The sequence below is a fragment of the Hemitrygon akajei genome, unplaced genomic scaffold, assembly GCF_048418815.1.
Source record: "Hemitrygon akajei unplaced genomic scaffold, sHemAka1.3 Scf000045, whole genome shotgun sequence".
Taxonomy (NCBI): Eukaryota; Metazoa; Chordata; class Chondrichthyes; order Myliobatiformes; family Dasyatidae; genus Hemitrygon; species Hemitrygon akajei.
The window spans coordinates 2,119,921-2,135,588 of NW_027331931.1; the positions used below are offsets into that span (position 1 = coordinate 2,119,921).

At 45.3% G+C, this 15,668-nt stretch overlaps 1 protein-coding gene across 2 annotated transcripts; it reads right to left on the bottom strand.

The window, feature by feature from the left end:
* Positions 1 to 1,574: 1,574 nt before the first annotated feature.
* LOC140720555 (uncharacterized) lies at positions 1,575 to 12,204 on the bottom strand. Of its 2 annotated transcripts, none has more exons than XR_012097217.1 (2): positions 10,424 to 12,204; positions 1,575 to 7,987 (listed from the first exon to the last, which is right to left on the bottom strand). XR_012097217.1 is itself a non-coding variant. In XM_073035392.1 (2 exons), the coding sequence occupies exon 1, from the start codon at positions 11,815 to 11,817 to the stop codon at positions 10,543 to 10,545; it is 1,275 nt and encodes a 424-aa protein (XP_072891493.1). In that variant the 5' UTR covers positions 11,818 to 12,204; the 3' UTR covers positions 1,575 to 7,987; positions 10,519 to 10,542. The 2 variants fall into 2 exon arrangements, 1 of the variants encoding a protein (XP_072891493.1); XM_073035392.1 differs by having other exon boundaries at positions 10,519 to 12,204.
* Between the last annotated feature and the right edge of the window lie 3,464 nt (positions 12,205 to 15,668).

Consider the following 15,668-nt stretch of genomic DNA (forward strand, 5'->3'; position numbering starts at 1 on the left):
GGCTTACTTCCCTCACAGGAGACCTTGCCCACGCCCAGGATTACGGCTGCACAGGTGGAAGGTCAACTGAGGGAGATCTGTACCAGCAAGGCGGCTGGACCGGATGGAGTTTCCCCACGATTACTGAGGGCCTGTGCGACTGAGCTGGGAGAACCACTACAGCGCATCTTCAACATGAGCCTAGATCAGAGAAGAGTACCCAGACAGTGGAAAACATCCTGTATTGTCCCGGTACCGAAGAAACCACAACCAAAGGAGTTGAATGACTTCAGACCTGTTGCCTTGTCGTCGCACGTGATGAAGACCATGGAGCGGCTGATAATACAGAATCTGAGGCCACAAACCAGGCACGCCCGGGATCCGCTTCAGTTTGCGTATAAGGAGAAGGTGGGAGTGGAGGATGCTATCACGTATTTGCTGCACAAATCACTCTCTCACTTAGATGGGGTCAGTTGTGCTGTGAGGATTACATTCCTTGACTTCTCTAGTGCCTTTAACACCATCCAGCCCAAGATCTTAAGGCACAAACTAACGGAGATGGGAATAGACTCTCACATGGTGGATTGGATAGTGGACTACTTGACAGATAGACCTCAGTATGTGCGGTTGGGAGACTGTAGGTCTGACACGATGGTCAGTAGCACAGGAGCGCCGCAGGGAACCGTACTCTCTCCGGTCCTGTTCACCCTGTACACATCAGACTTCCAATATAACTCGGAGTCCTGCCATGTGCAGAAGTTCGCTGATGACTCGGCCATAGTGGGGTGTGTCAGGAATGGACAGGAGGAGGAGTATAGGAAACTGATACAGGACTTTGTGATATGGTGTAACTCAAACTACCTGCGTCTCAATATCACCAAGACCAAGGAGATGGTGGTGGACTTTAGGAGATCTAGGCCTCATATGGAGCCAGTGATCATTAATGGAGAATGTGTGGAGCAGGTTAAGACCTACAAGTATCTGGGAGTACAGTTAGACGAGAAGCTAGACTGGACTGCCAACACAGATGCCTTGTGCAGGAAGGCACAGAGTCGACTGTACTTCCTTAGAAGGTTGGCGTCATTCAATGTCTGTAGTGAGATGCTGAAGATGTTCTATAGGTCAGTTGTGGAGAGCGCCCTCTTCTTTGTGGTGGCGTGTTGGGGAGGAAGCATTAAGAAGAGGGACGCCTCACGTCTTAATAAGCTGGTAAGGAAGGCGGGCTCTGTCGTGGGCAAAGTACTGGAGAGTTTAACATCGGTAGCTGAGCGAAGGGCGCTGAGTAGGCCACGGTCAATTATGGAAAACCCTGAACATCCTCTACATAGCACCATCCAGAGACAGAGAAGCAGTTTCAGCGACAGGTTACTATCGATGCAATGCTCCTCAGACAGGATGAAGAGGTCAATACTCCCCAATGCCATTAGGCTTTACAATTCAACCGCCAGGACTTAAGAACTTTTTAAAAGTTATTATTAATGCTTTTTGAGAGAGTGATTTAGATGCATATCATATTTTTACTGAGTTAAGTATTGTATGTAATTAGTTTTGCTACAACAAGTGTATGGGACATTGGAAAAAAATGTTGAATTTCCCCATGGGGATGAATAAAGTATCTATCTATCTATCTATCTATCATATTCACATTTCTGAACATTAAATAGAAATCGGAGGTCGACTATAAAATAGTCGATTTTCGAATATTTATTATGAACATGTGAGGAAAAAAGAGTATTCACTATCACTAGGATGCATATCCCTCCAAATGTAATTATGCCATAATCAATTAAAAAGGAATTAATAAGTGATGCAGAATGATTAGGGAGTTGATGTTCGGATGATAGAAACATAGAATATAGGTGCAGTAGTAGGCCATTCGGCCCTTCAAGGACGCACCACTATTCAGTATGATCATGGCTAATCATCCAACTCAGAACCCTGTACCTGCTTTCTCTCCGTACCCCCGGTCCCTTTAGCCACAAGGGCTATATCTAACTCCTTCTTAAATATAGGCAATGAACTGGCCTCAACTGTTTCCTATGGGAATGAACTCCACAGATTCACCACTCTCTGTGTGAAGAAGATTTTCCTCATCTCGGTCCCAAAATGCTTCCCCTTTATCCTTAAACTGTGACCCCTCGTTCTGGACTTCTCCTACATCGGGAACAATCTTCCTGCATCTAGCCTGTCCGATCCCTTTAGAATTTTACACGTTTCAATAAGATTCCCCCTCAATCTTCTAAATTCCAGTGAGTATAAGCCCAGTCTTTCCTCATATGAAAGTCCCGCCATCCCAGGAATCAATCTGATGAACCTTCTTTGTACTCCCTCTATGGCAAGAATGTCTTTCCTCAGATTAAGGGGACCAAAACTGCACAAAATACTCCAGGTGTGTTCTCACCAAGGCAACTGCAGGAGAACCTTCCTGCTCCTGTACTTGAATCCTCATGCTATGAATGCCAACATACCATTTGCCTTTTTCACCGCCTGCTGTACCTGCATGCCCACTTTCAATGACTGGTGTACAATGACACCCAGGTCTCATTGCACCTCCCCTTTTGTTAATTGGCCACAATTTAGATAATAATCTGTTTTCCTGCTCTTGCCACCAAAGTGGAGAACTTCACATTTATCCACATTAAATTGCATCTGCCATGAATCTTCCCACTCACCAAACCTATCCAAGTCACCCTGCATCCTCCTCACAGCTAACACTGCCACCCAGCTTCATGTCATCTGCAAACTTGGAGATGCTGCATTTAATTCCCTTGTCTAAATCATTGATAAATATTGTAAACAACTGGGGTCCCAGCACTGAGCCTTGCAGTACCCCACTAGTCACTGCCTGCCATTCTGAAATGGTCCCATTTATTCCCACTCTTTGCTTCCTGTCTGCCAAACAATTCTCTATCTACTTCAATACCATACCCCCAACACCGTGTGCTTTAAGTTTGCACACTAATCTCCTGTATGAGACCTTGTCAAAAGCCTTTTGAAAATCCAAATATACCACATCCACTGGTTCTCCCCATCCGTTCTACTGATACATCCTCAAAAAATTCTGAAAGAGTTGTCAGACATGATTTTCCTTTCACAAATCCATGCTGACTTTGTCCGATGATTTCACCGCTTTCCAAATATGCTGTTATCACATCTTTGATAACTGACTAGCATTTTCCCTACCACCGACGTCAGGCTAACCGGTCTATAATTCCCCGGTTTCTCTCTCCCTCCTTTTTTATAAAGTGGGGTTACATTAGCCACCCTTCAATCCTCAAGAATTAATCCAGAATCTAAAGAGTTTTGAAAAATTATCACTAATGCAACTATTTCTTGGGCTACTTCCTTAAGTACTCTGGGATGCAGGCCATCTGGCCCTGGGGAGTTATCTGCCTTTGATCCCTTCAATTTACCTAACACCACTTCCCTACTAACATGTATTTCCCTCAGTTCCTCCATCTCACTAGACCCTCGGTCCCTTACTATTTCCGGAAGATTATTTATGTCCTCCTTAGTGAAGACAGACCGAAATAGTTATTCAATTGGTCTGCCATATTCCCCATGATCAATTCACCTGTTTCTGACTGTAAGGGACCTACATTTGTCTTAACCAATCATTTTCTTTAAAAGGCTATAAAAGCTTGTACAGTCAGTTTTTATGTCCCCTGCCAGCTTTCTCTCATAATCTTTTTTCCCTTTCCTAATTAATCCCATTGTCCTCCTCTGCTGGACTCTGAATGTCTTTCAGTCCTCAGGTGTGCCACCTTTTTCTGGCTAATTTGTATGTTTCTTCTTTGGAATTGATACTATCCCTAATTTCCTTTGTCAGCCACAGGTGCACTACCTTCCCTGGTTTATTTTTTGCCAACTGGGATGAACACTTGTTATAGTTCATCCATGCGATCTTTAAATGCTTGCGATTGCATATCCACTGTCAACCCTTTAAGTATCATTTGCCAGTCTATCTTAGCTAATTCCTGTCTCATACCTTCAAAGTTACCCTTCTTTAAGTTCAGAACCTTTGTTTCTGAATTAACTACGTCACTCTCCATCTTAATGAAGAATTCCACTATATTATGGTCACTCTTACCCAAGGGGCCGCACACGACAAGATTGCTAACTAACCCTTCCTCATTGCTCAATGATACTCAGTCTAGAATGGCTTGCTCTCTAGTTGGTTCCTCAACATTTTGGTTCAGAAAACCATCTCACATACATTCCAAGAAATCCTCTTCCTCAGCACGCTTACCAATTTGGTGCAGCCAATCTATATGTAGATTGAACTCACCCATTATAACAGATAGATAGATAGATAGATAGATAGATACTTTATTCATCCCCATGGGGAAATTCAACCTTTTTTTCAATGTCCCATACACTTGTTGTAGCAAAAACTAATTACATACAATACTTAACTCAGTAATAATATGATATGCATCTAAATCACTAACTCAAAAAGCATTAATAATAGCTTTAAAAAAAAGTTAAGTTTTGCACGCATTTCTAATTTCCTGTTTAATGCCATCCCAAACCTCACTACTACTGTTAGGTGGCATGAACACAACTCCCACCAGCGTTTTCTACCCCTTAGTGTTACGCAGCTCTACCCATATTGATTCCACATCCTCCAGGCTAATGTCCTTTCTTTCTATTGTGTTAATCCCCTCTCTAACCAGCAACGCTACCCCACCTCCTTTTCTTTCCTATCTATCCCTCCTGAATATTGAATATCCCTGGATGTTAAACTCCCATCCTTGGTCACCCGGGAGCCATGTCTCTTTGATCCCAACTATATCATATTCATTAATAACTATTTGCACATTCAATTGATTCACCTTGTTACAAATGCTCCATGCATTGACCCACAAAGCCTTCAGCCTTGTATTTAAACACTCTTAGCCCTTATACAATTATGTTGAAAACTGGCCCTTTTTGATTTTTGCCCTGGATTTGCTTGCCTGCCACTTTTACTTTTCACCTTACTACTTTTTGCTTCTACCCTCAGAAGTGTGAGGCTTTGGAAGGTGAAATCTCCAAGGCAGAGTACAAAGTAAATGGTAGGATACTTGGTAGTGTGGAGGAGCAGAGGGGTCTGGGGGTACATGTCCACAGATCTCTGAAAGTTGCCTCATAGGTAGATAGGGTAGTTAAGAAAGCTTATGGGGTGTTAGCTTTCATATGTCGAGGGATAGAGTTTAAGAGTCGCAAGGTAATGATGCAGCTCTATAAAACTCTGGTTAGGCCACACTTGGAGTATTGTGTCCAGTTCTGGTTGCCTCGCTATAGGAAGGATGTCGAAACATTCGAAAGGGTACAGAGGAGATTTACCAGGATGCTGCCTGGTTTAGTCAGCATGTGTTATGATGAGAGATTAAGGGAGCTAGGACTTTACTCTCTGGAGAGGAGGAGGATGAAAGGAGACATGATAGAGGTATACAAGATATTAAGAGGCATAGATGGAGTGGACAGCCAGCACAACTTCCCCAGGGCACCACTGCTCAATTCAAGAGGACGCAGCTTTAAGGTAAGGGGTGGGAAGTTCAAGGGGGATATTAGAGGAAGGTTTTTTTACTCAGAGAGTGGTTTGTGTGTGGAATGCACTGCCTGAGTCTGTGGTGGAGGCAGATATAGTGAAATTCAAAAGGCTACTAGACAGGTATATGGAGAAATTTAAGGTGGGGGGGGGATATATGGGAAGCAGGGTTTAAGGTTTGGCATAGCATTGTAGGCCGAAGGGCCTGTACTGTGTTGTACTATTTTATGTTCTATAATCAGCTGCTTCAGCAACTGTCAAAGCAGAATCGGCTTGCTAAGCGTTCCCCTGAATTACACTTTGTAAGAGAATACACCAACCCTCTCTTGGCCACTTTAAACTCTGAGCAAACTTCTCAAAATGCTGAAAGTATTTATCAACCTCTGCCTCGTCCAATGGAGGGACCAATGTAACTTTTCGACTGGCATCAACTTATCACCAGAGTCTAACTCTAGACCCCTTTGCTGCAATCTCTCTATCTTTTCCAGCTCGAACAGCCTCTGTCTTTCTGCTTCCTCCCTCTGTTTTTCTGCCTCTCTAGCCTCAAACTGCCTCTGCCTTTCCGCAGCCTCCATCTTTAATTTTTCTCACTTGTACTGGAGCTCAAGCTCACTCGGTTTACTTTCAGGAAACTCCTCCAACTCCTCCACTTTAAACACACCCTCAGATACATAATTATCCTCTGTATCTGTGCCCTCCTCATTGTCAATTTCCCCTTAGCAAGTTTTAACCTTCTGGCAGTATTCAACAACTCAATCCTTCTGGCATCTTCTAGTGCGTCAGAGGTTGGGTGCTTCCAGACATCTATCAGCATCCATTGCTGCTGATTTTCCACAAAAAAATAAATCAAATGTAATTTCCCAAATGAAATCGATAATTAATCAATACACCCCCAAATCTGTTCATATTCCGGACACAGGCCCCAATTTTATTCTGAATTGTAATGCTTTAGAAACGAACCAGCAGCAATGGAGTCTGTTTTTGATGTTAAAACTATCTTTATTAGAATCTACTTATAATATAATAACTTAAGGAAGATAAACAAAAGTTAATAGTGTCATGTGTGAATATAACTCCCAAACTATTGAGCTCGGGGTCTTGAGATGGTAAAGTATGAAAGTTCAGTTCATCCACAGAATAGGTGATGAGAGAGATATTTGTAATCCAGGGTAAATGTCGAGAGAAGGCAATTATGTTGAATTCCACAGGTTCCATGGTGGTAAAATGAGAGAACAGTCGCTGTAGATTTTATCTGTCATCATTTCAAATCCACATACGAATTATCACTGAAAGTGACTTGTCACAAGAGGTATCGTCAAGTGAATTACCACACCACACCCAGGCAAGTGTTAATACAACAGTGGTCTTCACAGGATAACCCAAATCAGATCCACTCCTACGGATCAAAGAAGGTAACAACCACACATTCGATGTACGCTGAATCGATAATTAACCCACCCTTGTGGGCATAGGAAAATTCCAAACAGTGACCCTTGGCCACTAGTTCCCTGGTTTTGATCCTTCCATTTTTCCTCCTTCATCTCCGTCTGACTCTGAGAGTCTGTGTCCTCGGTTAAAAATAAACAGTCTGCGAGCAATGTAAACAAGCTGCAAGTCAGACTGATTCAACTTCTTAATCTCTCTTAAAATGACAGTCCATATCAAACAAAACCTATAGGGATTCATAACAATGGCCACTCCCCATTGTGAACTGACTGGTGTGCCAGTAGTTGGGATGACTGAGTGAATCCCTTCCCACATTCTCAGCAGATGAACGGCTTCTCCCCAGTGTGAACTTGCCAATGTCTCTGTAGGGTGGATGACTGAGTGAATCTCTTCCCACAGTCTGAGCAGGTGAATGGCTTCTCCCCAGTGTGAACTCGCTGATGTACCAGTAGGGTGAATGACTCAGTGAATCTCTTCCCACAGATCGAGCAGATGAACGGCTTCTCCCCAGTGTGAGCTCGCTAGTGTTTCCACAGGGTGGAAGAGTGAGTGAATCTCTTCTCACAGACTGAGCAGGTAAATGGCCGCTCCCCGGTGTGAACTCGCTGGTGAGCCATTAGGTCAGATGACAGAGTGAATCCTTTCCCAGAAATTCAGCAGATGACCAGCCTCTGCCCGGTGTGGTGTGAACTGATTGCTGTGTCCACAGGTGGGAAGACCGACTGAACCCCTTCTCACACACAGAACAGATGAATAGCCTTGTCCAGTGTGAACTTGCTGATGTACCTTCAATTGTGATAACCGAGTGAATCCATTCCCACTGTTTGGGCAGGTGAATGGCCTTTCTCCTGTGTAAAATGACGGGTGTGCCAGTTCGTCAAATGACCGAGTGAATCCCTCCCCACAGTCTGAGTAGGAAGGAAGATCGATTGAATCACTTGCTCCACTTCTTAAATATCTAGACAGAAACAGCAAAACTGGCGTGCTGAGTTTGAGATTCCTGGAGACAAATTCCTTCTTATTTTTCACCTGTAAAAAGATTTTCAAAATCCATCAATGGGTTTAGGACAACATTTCAGATGAGATTACTTGAGTTGCCAAGGTTTGATCTGGTATCACACTGTTACAGTGATGTACAAACCAACTTGGTCAGAGAAATCATCTTCTGACTGGGCAGAATGCTGGTATCTGGAATGACCATCAATTCCCTGATGCTCTTCCTGTCTCCATAAGAATGGGGCATTTTTGCCATCTCCAATTTGTTCCTTGGCTCAGTTTGACTCCCTCCATTGGTATTATTCCCTTCTCTTGCTGAGCTGCATGGGTTCCTCGCCCCAGAGTAACTGAAACACTCTCACACAAATAGTATTTCTTGATGTGCAGCTGGGATTTTCTTTTATGTATTATTAACTTAAAGTGCCACAGTTTTAACGCCATATAAAAAATTCCTGCTGAAATGACTGGTTGGTCTGCACAGCTGTTAAAAGGGCTTAGTGTGAATTTTTGTAATATTTCAGGTTCTTCTAGAAATGTACAACACAGAAACAGACTAAAATAATAGATAGGGATGGGGGTAAGGGTGGGTGGGGCAGGGGTATCAATGGAGGTCAGTGAATTGGACATTCATGCCGGCAGGAAGGAGGCTACCTTGGCGTGAGATAAGGTATTGCTCCATCGACCTGCGTGTGGCCTCATCTTCACGGTAGAGGAGGCCATGGACAGACATATCAGAGTGGGAGTGGTCTGTGGAATTGAAGTGTGTGGCCACAGGGAGATCCCGCCACTGCTGGAGGACCGAGCACCGGTGTTCCGCGAAACGGTCTCCCAGTCTGCGGCGGGTCTCCCCAATGTATAAATGGCCACATCGGGAGCACCGGATACAGTATATCACGCCAGTTGACTCGCAGGTGAAGTGGTGCCTCACCTGAAAGGACTGTCTGGGGCCTTGGACTTCATTAACTTCGTCTCCAACTTTCACCCCACCCTCAAATTCACCTGGTCTATTTCTGACACCTCCCTCCCCTTTCGAAAACTTTCTGTTTCTATCTGTGGAGACACCCTATCCACCGACGTCTACTACAAACCAACTAACTCCCACAGCTACCTAGACTATTTCTCCTCCCACCCTGTCTCCAGCAAAAATGCTATCCCTTTCTCTCAATTCCTCCGCCTCCGTCGCATCTGCTCTCAGGATGAGGCCTTTCATTCTAGGACAGAGGAGATGTCTTCCTTTTTTAAAGAAAGGGGCTTCCCTTCATTCACTATCAACTCTGCCCTCCATCGCGTCTCCCGTATTTCATGCACCTCTGCCCTCACCCCATCCCCCTGCCAGCCCACCAGGGATAGAGTCCCCTGGTCCTCACCCATCACCCTACCAGCCTACAGATCCAACGTATAATCCTCCACAACTTCCGCCACCTCCTACGTGATCCCACCACCAACCACATTTTCACCTTCCCCCCCTCTCTCCGCTTTCCGCAGGGATCGGTCCCTACGCGACTCCCTTGTCCATTCATCTCCCCCATCCCTCCCCACAGACCTCCCTCCGGGCACTGACCCCTGCAAACGGAAGAAGTGCTAAACCTGCCCCCACACTTCTTCCCTCACCACCATCCCGGTGCTCCCAATGTGGCCATTTATACATTGGGGAGACCCGCCGCAGACTGGGAGACCGTTTCGCGGAACACAGGCGCTCGGTCCTCCAGCAGTGGCGGGATCTCCCTGTGGCCACACATCTTCTACCTGCCGGCATGAACATCCAAATCACTGACCTCCGTTGATATCCCTGCCCCCACCCTTACCCCCATCCCTATCTATTATTTTAGTCTGGTTCTCTTTCTCTCTCTTTTCCCCCCTCACTATAATCTCTCCCCCCAGCCCTACCTTTCTTTCTCTTTTATTTCCCATAATTCTCCACCTTCCCCCAGCCCATTTCCCTCCAGCCTATCACTTCCAAGCTCTCTACTTCATCCCTCCCCCCACTTCTTATCCCCCACCGACCATCCCACGTTACTTCACTCCTGATGAAGGGTTTCGGCCCGAAATGTCATTATTACCTCCTCCCATATATGCTGTCTGGCCTGCTGAGTTCTGCCAGCATTTTGTGTTTTTTTTATTTATTTCCAGCATCTGCAGATTCACTCACGTTGAACACAGAAACAGGCTATTTGGGCCATCTGGTTTGTGCTGAACTATTTAAACTACCCACTCCCACACCTCTACCATCCAGGTACCAACACAAACCTCTGAAATGTTGAAATCGAGCTTGCATGCACCACTTGTGCTGGCTGCTCATTCCACACCCGGATGACCGTCTGTGTGAAGAAGTTTCCCCTCATGTTCCCCTTAACATTTCACCTTTCACCCTTAACCCATGGCCTCTGGTTGTCGTTCCACCCAAACTCAGTGGAGAAAGCCAGCTTGCGTTTACACTATAGATGCCCCTCTATCACAATCAAATCTCACCTCAATCTGTAACATTCCAAGGAATAAAGTTCCTGTTCAATCTTTCCTTATAACCCAAGTCCTCCAGGCACACAATACTTCAAATTAGGCCTCACCAATGGCTTCTCCCCAGTGTGAACTCACAGATGACTCTGGAGGTTGGATGACTGAATGAATCCCTTCCCAAAGACTGAGCAGGTGAATGGCCTCTCCCCAGTGTGAACTCGCTGATGTCTCTGTAGGTGGGATGACTGAGTGAATCCCTTCCCACAGACTGAGCAGGTGAACGGCCTCTCCCCAGTGTGAACTTGCTGGTGACTCTGTAGGTGGGATGACTGAGTGAATCCCTTCCCACATTCTGAGCAGGTGAACGGCTTCTCTCCAGTGTGAACTCGCTGATGTACCAGTAGGGTAGATGACACAGTGAATCCCTTCCCACATTCTGAGCAGGTGAACGGCTTCTCCCCAGTGTGAATTCGCTGATGACTCTGTAGGTGGGATGACCGAGTGAATCTCTTCCCACAGACTGAGCAGGTGAACGGTTTCTCCCCAGTGTGAACTCGCAGATGACTCTGTAGGTAGGATGACCGAGTGAATCCTTTCCCACAGACTGAGCAGGTGAATGACTTCTCCCCAGTGTGAACTTGCTGATGTCTCAGTAGGTGGGATGAATAAGTGAATCCCTTCCCACATTCTGAGCAGGTGAATGGCTTCTCTCCAGTGTGAACTCGCTGATGTATCAGTAGGGTAGATGACACAGTGAATCCTTTCCCACAGACTGAGCAGGTGAATGGCCGCTCCCCAGTGTGAACTCGCTGATGATTCTGTAGGTGGTATGACCGAGTGAATCCTTTCCCACAGACTGAGCAGGTGAATGACTTCTCCCCAGTGTGAACTCGCTGATGTCTCAGTAGGTGGGATGAATAAGTGAATCTCTTTCCACATTCTGAGCAGGTGAACGGCTTCTCCCCAGTGTGAAGTCGCTGATGTACCAGTACGGTAGATGACAGAGTGAATCCCTTCCCACAGACTGAGCAGGTGAACGGCTTCTCTCCAGTGTGAACTCGCTGATGTACCAGTAGGTTGGATGACTGAGTGAATCCCTTCCCACAGACTGAGCAGGTGAACGGCTTCTCCCCAGAGTGAACTCGCTGATGACTCTGTAGGGTAGATGACAGATTGAATCCTTTCCCACAGACTGAGCAGGTGAATGGCTTCTCTCCAGTGTGAACTCGCTGATGTACCAGTAGGTTGGATGACTGAGTGAATCTCTTCCCACAGACTGAGCAGGTGAACGGCTTCTCCCCAGTGTGAATTCGCTGATGACTCTGTAGGTGGGATGACTGAGTGAATCCCTTCCCACAGACTGAGCAGGTGAATGGCTTCTCCCCAGTGTGAACTCGCTGGTGAGCCATTAGGTCAGATGACTGAGTGAATCCTTTCCCAGAAATTCAACAGATGACCAGCCTCTGCCCGGTGTGGTGTGAACTGACTGGTGTGTCCACAGGTGGGAAGACCGACTGAACCCCTTCTCACACACCGAACAGATGAATGGCCTTGCCCAGTGTGAACTTGCTGATGTACCTTCAATTGTGATAACTGAGTGAATCCATTCCCACTGTTTGAGCAGGTGAAAGGCCTTTCTCCTGTGTAAATTACAGGCATGCCAGTTGGTCAAATGACCGAGTGAATCCCTCCCCACTGTCTGAGCAGGAAGGGTGGTCAATTGGATCCCTTGCTCCACTTCTTAAATATCTAGACAGAGACAACAAAACTGCTGTGCCGTGTTTGAGCTTCCTGGAGACGAATTCCTTCTCATTTTTAACCTGTAAAAAGATTTACAAAATCCATCAATGGGTGTAGGACAACATTTCAGATGAGATTACTTGAGTTGCCAAGGTTTGATCTGGTATCACACTGTTACAGTGAGGTTCAACGAAAGTTGGACAGAGAAATCATCTCCTGACTGGGCAGAGTGCTGGTATCTGGAATGACCATCAATTCCCTGATGCTCTTCCTGTCTCTATAAGAATGGGGCATTTCTGTCATCTCCAATCTGTGCCTTGGCTCAGTCTGACTCTCTCCATTGGTATTACTCCCTGTTCCTGCTGAGCTGCATGGGTGCCTGGCCACACAGTAACTGAAACAATCTCATGCAAATTGTCTTACTTGACGTGCAGCTGGGATCTTCTTTTATGTATTATTAACTTAAAGTGCCACAGTTTTAACGCCATATAAAAAATTCCTGCTGAAATGACAGGTTGGTTCACACAGCTGTCAAAAGGGGATAGAGTGAATTCTTGTATTATTTCAGGTTCTTGTCACGATCAAAGAAAATTTCAACACAGACACAGGCCCTTTGGGCCATCTGGTTTGTGCTGAACTATTTAAACAGCCCACTCCCACACCTCTACCATCCGGGTACCCACACAAACCTCTTAAATGTTGAAATCGAGCTCGCATGCACCACTTGAGCTGGCTGCTCATTCCACACCCAGATGACCGTCTGTGTGAAGAATTTTCCCCTCATGTTCCGCTAACATTTCACCTTTCACCCTTAACCCATGGCCTCTGGTTGTCGTCCCACCCAATCTTCGTGGAAAAAGCCAGCTTGCATTAACACTATCTGTGCCTCTCTATCACAATCAAATCACCCCTCAATCTTCTACACTCTAAGGAATAAAGTGCTGATTTGTTCAATCTTTCCTTCTAACCCAACTCCTCCAAACCTGGCAAAATCCTTGTGAATTTTCTCTGAACTCTCTGAACTTCTTTTACAGCTTTCCTGTAGGCAGGTGACCAAGACTGCACATAATTCTCCAAATTAGGCCTCACCAATGTCTTCTACAAGTCAACATAACATCCATCTATTGTCAGTATATGGTTCATGAAGGCCAATGAACTAAAACCTTTCCTTCCATCACTATCTAACTGTGATACCACTTTCAGTGAATTAAGAACTTGTATTCTCAGGTCCCTTTCTTCTACAACACTCCTAAGTGCCCGACCAGTCACTGTGAAAGACCTCCCTTGGTAGGTCATACCAAAGTGCAACAACTCACACTGGTCTGCATTAAATTCCATTTTCCATTTTTCAAACCATTCTCCCAGTGGGTCCAGATCGCACTGCAAGCCATGATAGTCTTCCTCACTGTCCACTACACCACCAGTCTTGGTGTCACCCACAAATTTGCTGATCCAGTTAACCACACTATCATCCAGATCACTGATATAGATGACAAACAACAACAGATCCAGCACTGATCCCTGTGGCAACCACTAGTCACAGGCTTCCAGTCAGAGAGGCAACCATCTGCTACCACGCTCTGGCTTCTCCCAAAGACAGTGTCTCATCCGATTTACTGTCTCATCTTGAATGCTGAGTGACTGAACCTTCTTGACCAACCTCCCATAAGAGACTTTGTCAAGTGCCTTGCTAAAGTCCATGTAGACAACATCCACTGCCTTGCCTTCATCCACTTCCCTGATAACTTCCTGGAGAGACTCTATAAGATTGGCGAGACCCATGCTGTCTATCCTTTATCAGTCCACACCTATCCAAATACTTACAGTATATATCGGGTTCCTGGACACACATTCCAAAAACTTTCCCAGTTCTGATGTCAAGCCCACAAACATATAATTTCCTAGTTCATTTTTACAGCCTTTCTAGAACAGCAGAACAACGTTGTCTGACCTCCAATCCTCCAGTACCTCACCTGTCACTAAGGATGATTTAAATATCTGTGCTAAGGCCCCAATAATTTCTGCACTTGTCTTCTGCAGGGTCCTAGTGAACAATTTGTCAGGCCCTGGGGATTGATCCACATTAATTTGCCTCAAGACAGCAAACCCCTCCACCTCTGTAATCTGTACAGGGTCCATGAAGTTGATGTGGCTTTGCCTCACTTCTATAGACTCTGTGTTCATCTCTTGAGTAAATACGGATGCAAAAAAAATCTCCACAAGTCTATGTTATCCCTTCATATGGATTACCATTCTGATCTTCCAGAGAATTTTTTTTTTCCTTTGCAATCTTTTTGCTCTTAACATATCTGCAGAATCCCTGAGGATTCTCCTTCACCTTGTCTGCTGGGGCAACCTCATGCCTTTATTTCTTTCATAAGTGTTCACTTGAATTTCCTGTATTTCATAAGGACCCCATTTGTTCCTATCTGCCTGTACCTGGTATGCACCTCCTTTTTATTGATCTGGGAGAGGAAAGCCAAAGGGGTGATAGATCTGCATGGTGGGAGGTGGGGGTAAGGAGGGTTAAACTAAAGTTGCAGGGGGAATGGGAGCCTGAATAACAGAACAGATAGTGGAGAGGTTGTGGAGACAGATGTTGTTCAGGCCTCAGACAAAGTCAGGAATGAAAAAGTTGAGCATGGTGCAGTGAATATGCTGAGCTCTGTATATTTCAATACAAGGAGCAGCGTAGGAAAGGCGGATGCGTTCAGGACATGGATCAACACCTGGAATCAACACTGGAATCTGGCAACTGTGGATAGGGACAGGCTGCTTTATGGCAAAGGTGTGCTTGGTAAATGGGAGGACTTCAAAGCAAAATTTTGAAAGTAGTAAGCGGGTATGTCAGAATAAAAGGTAAAGATAGAAACTGTAGGGAAACTTGGATTGCAAGAGATATTGAGACCCTGGTAAAGCACAAAATGGAATTGCATAACAGGGATAGGCAGTCAGTTTCTTATGGAGTATAAGAAATGCAAGAGAACACATAAGAAATAAATCAGGATGGCTAAAAGATGGCATGAGGTTGCTGTCACAGAAAAGGTGAAGGATAATCCTCAGGGATTCTAGTGATAGGTTAAGAGCAAAAGGATTGCAAGGCACAAAGTTGGTCCTCTGGAAGACCGGAATGGCAATCCATGTGTGGAAACAAAGCAGATGGGAGAGATCTTAAATATTTTTCCATCTCTATTTATTCAGGAGATGGACAAAGGGTCTATGGGAGTGTGGAAAAGCGGCATTAACCATTTCAACCCTGGGAAAATAAAAAAACACTACTCTGGCCACTCACACGCTCAATACCCCTCATCATTTTATACACCAAAAAATGTCTCTAAATATAAACAAGGAAATTATACATTGCACAATCTACTTTCCACGATTCAGTACATTTACACGGACAGGTGTGTAAAAAGGGCCCAACAAATATCGGGGACAAACAGGCCCAATTCACCAGAACCACAAACTGTTCCTGCTGCTACCATCCAGGAAACGGTACCACAGCAAAAGGGCCCACAGG

Bases quoted from the DNA above. Each gene is read 5' to 3' on its own strand.
- LOC140720555 (XM_073035392.1), bottom strand. From the start codon at position 11,817: ATGGCTCACCAGCGAGTTCACACTGGGGAGAAGCCATTCACCTGCTCA.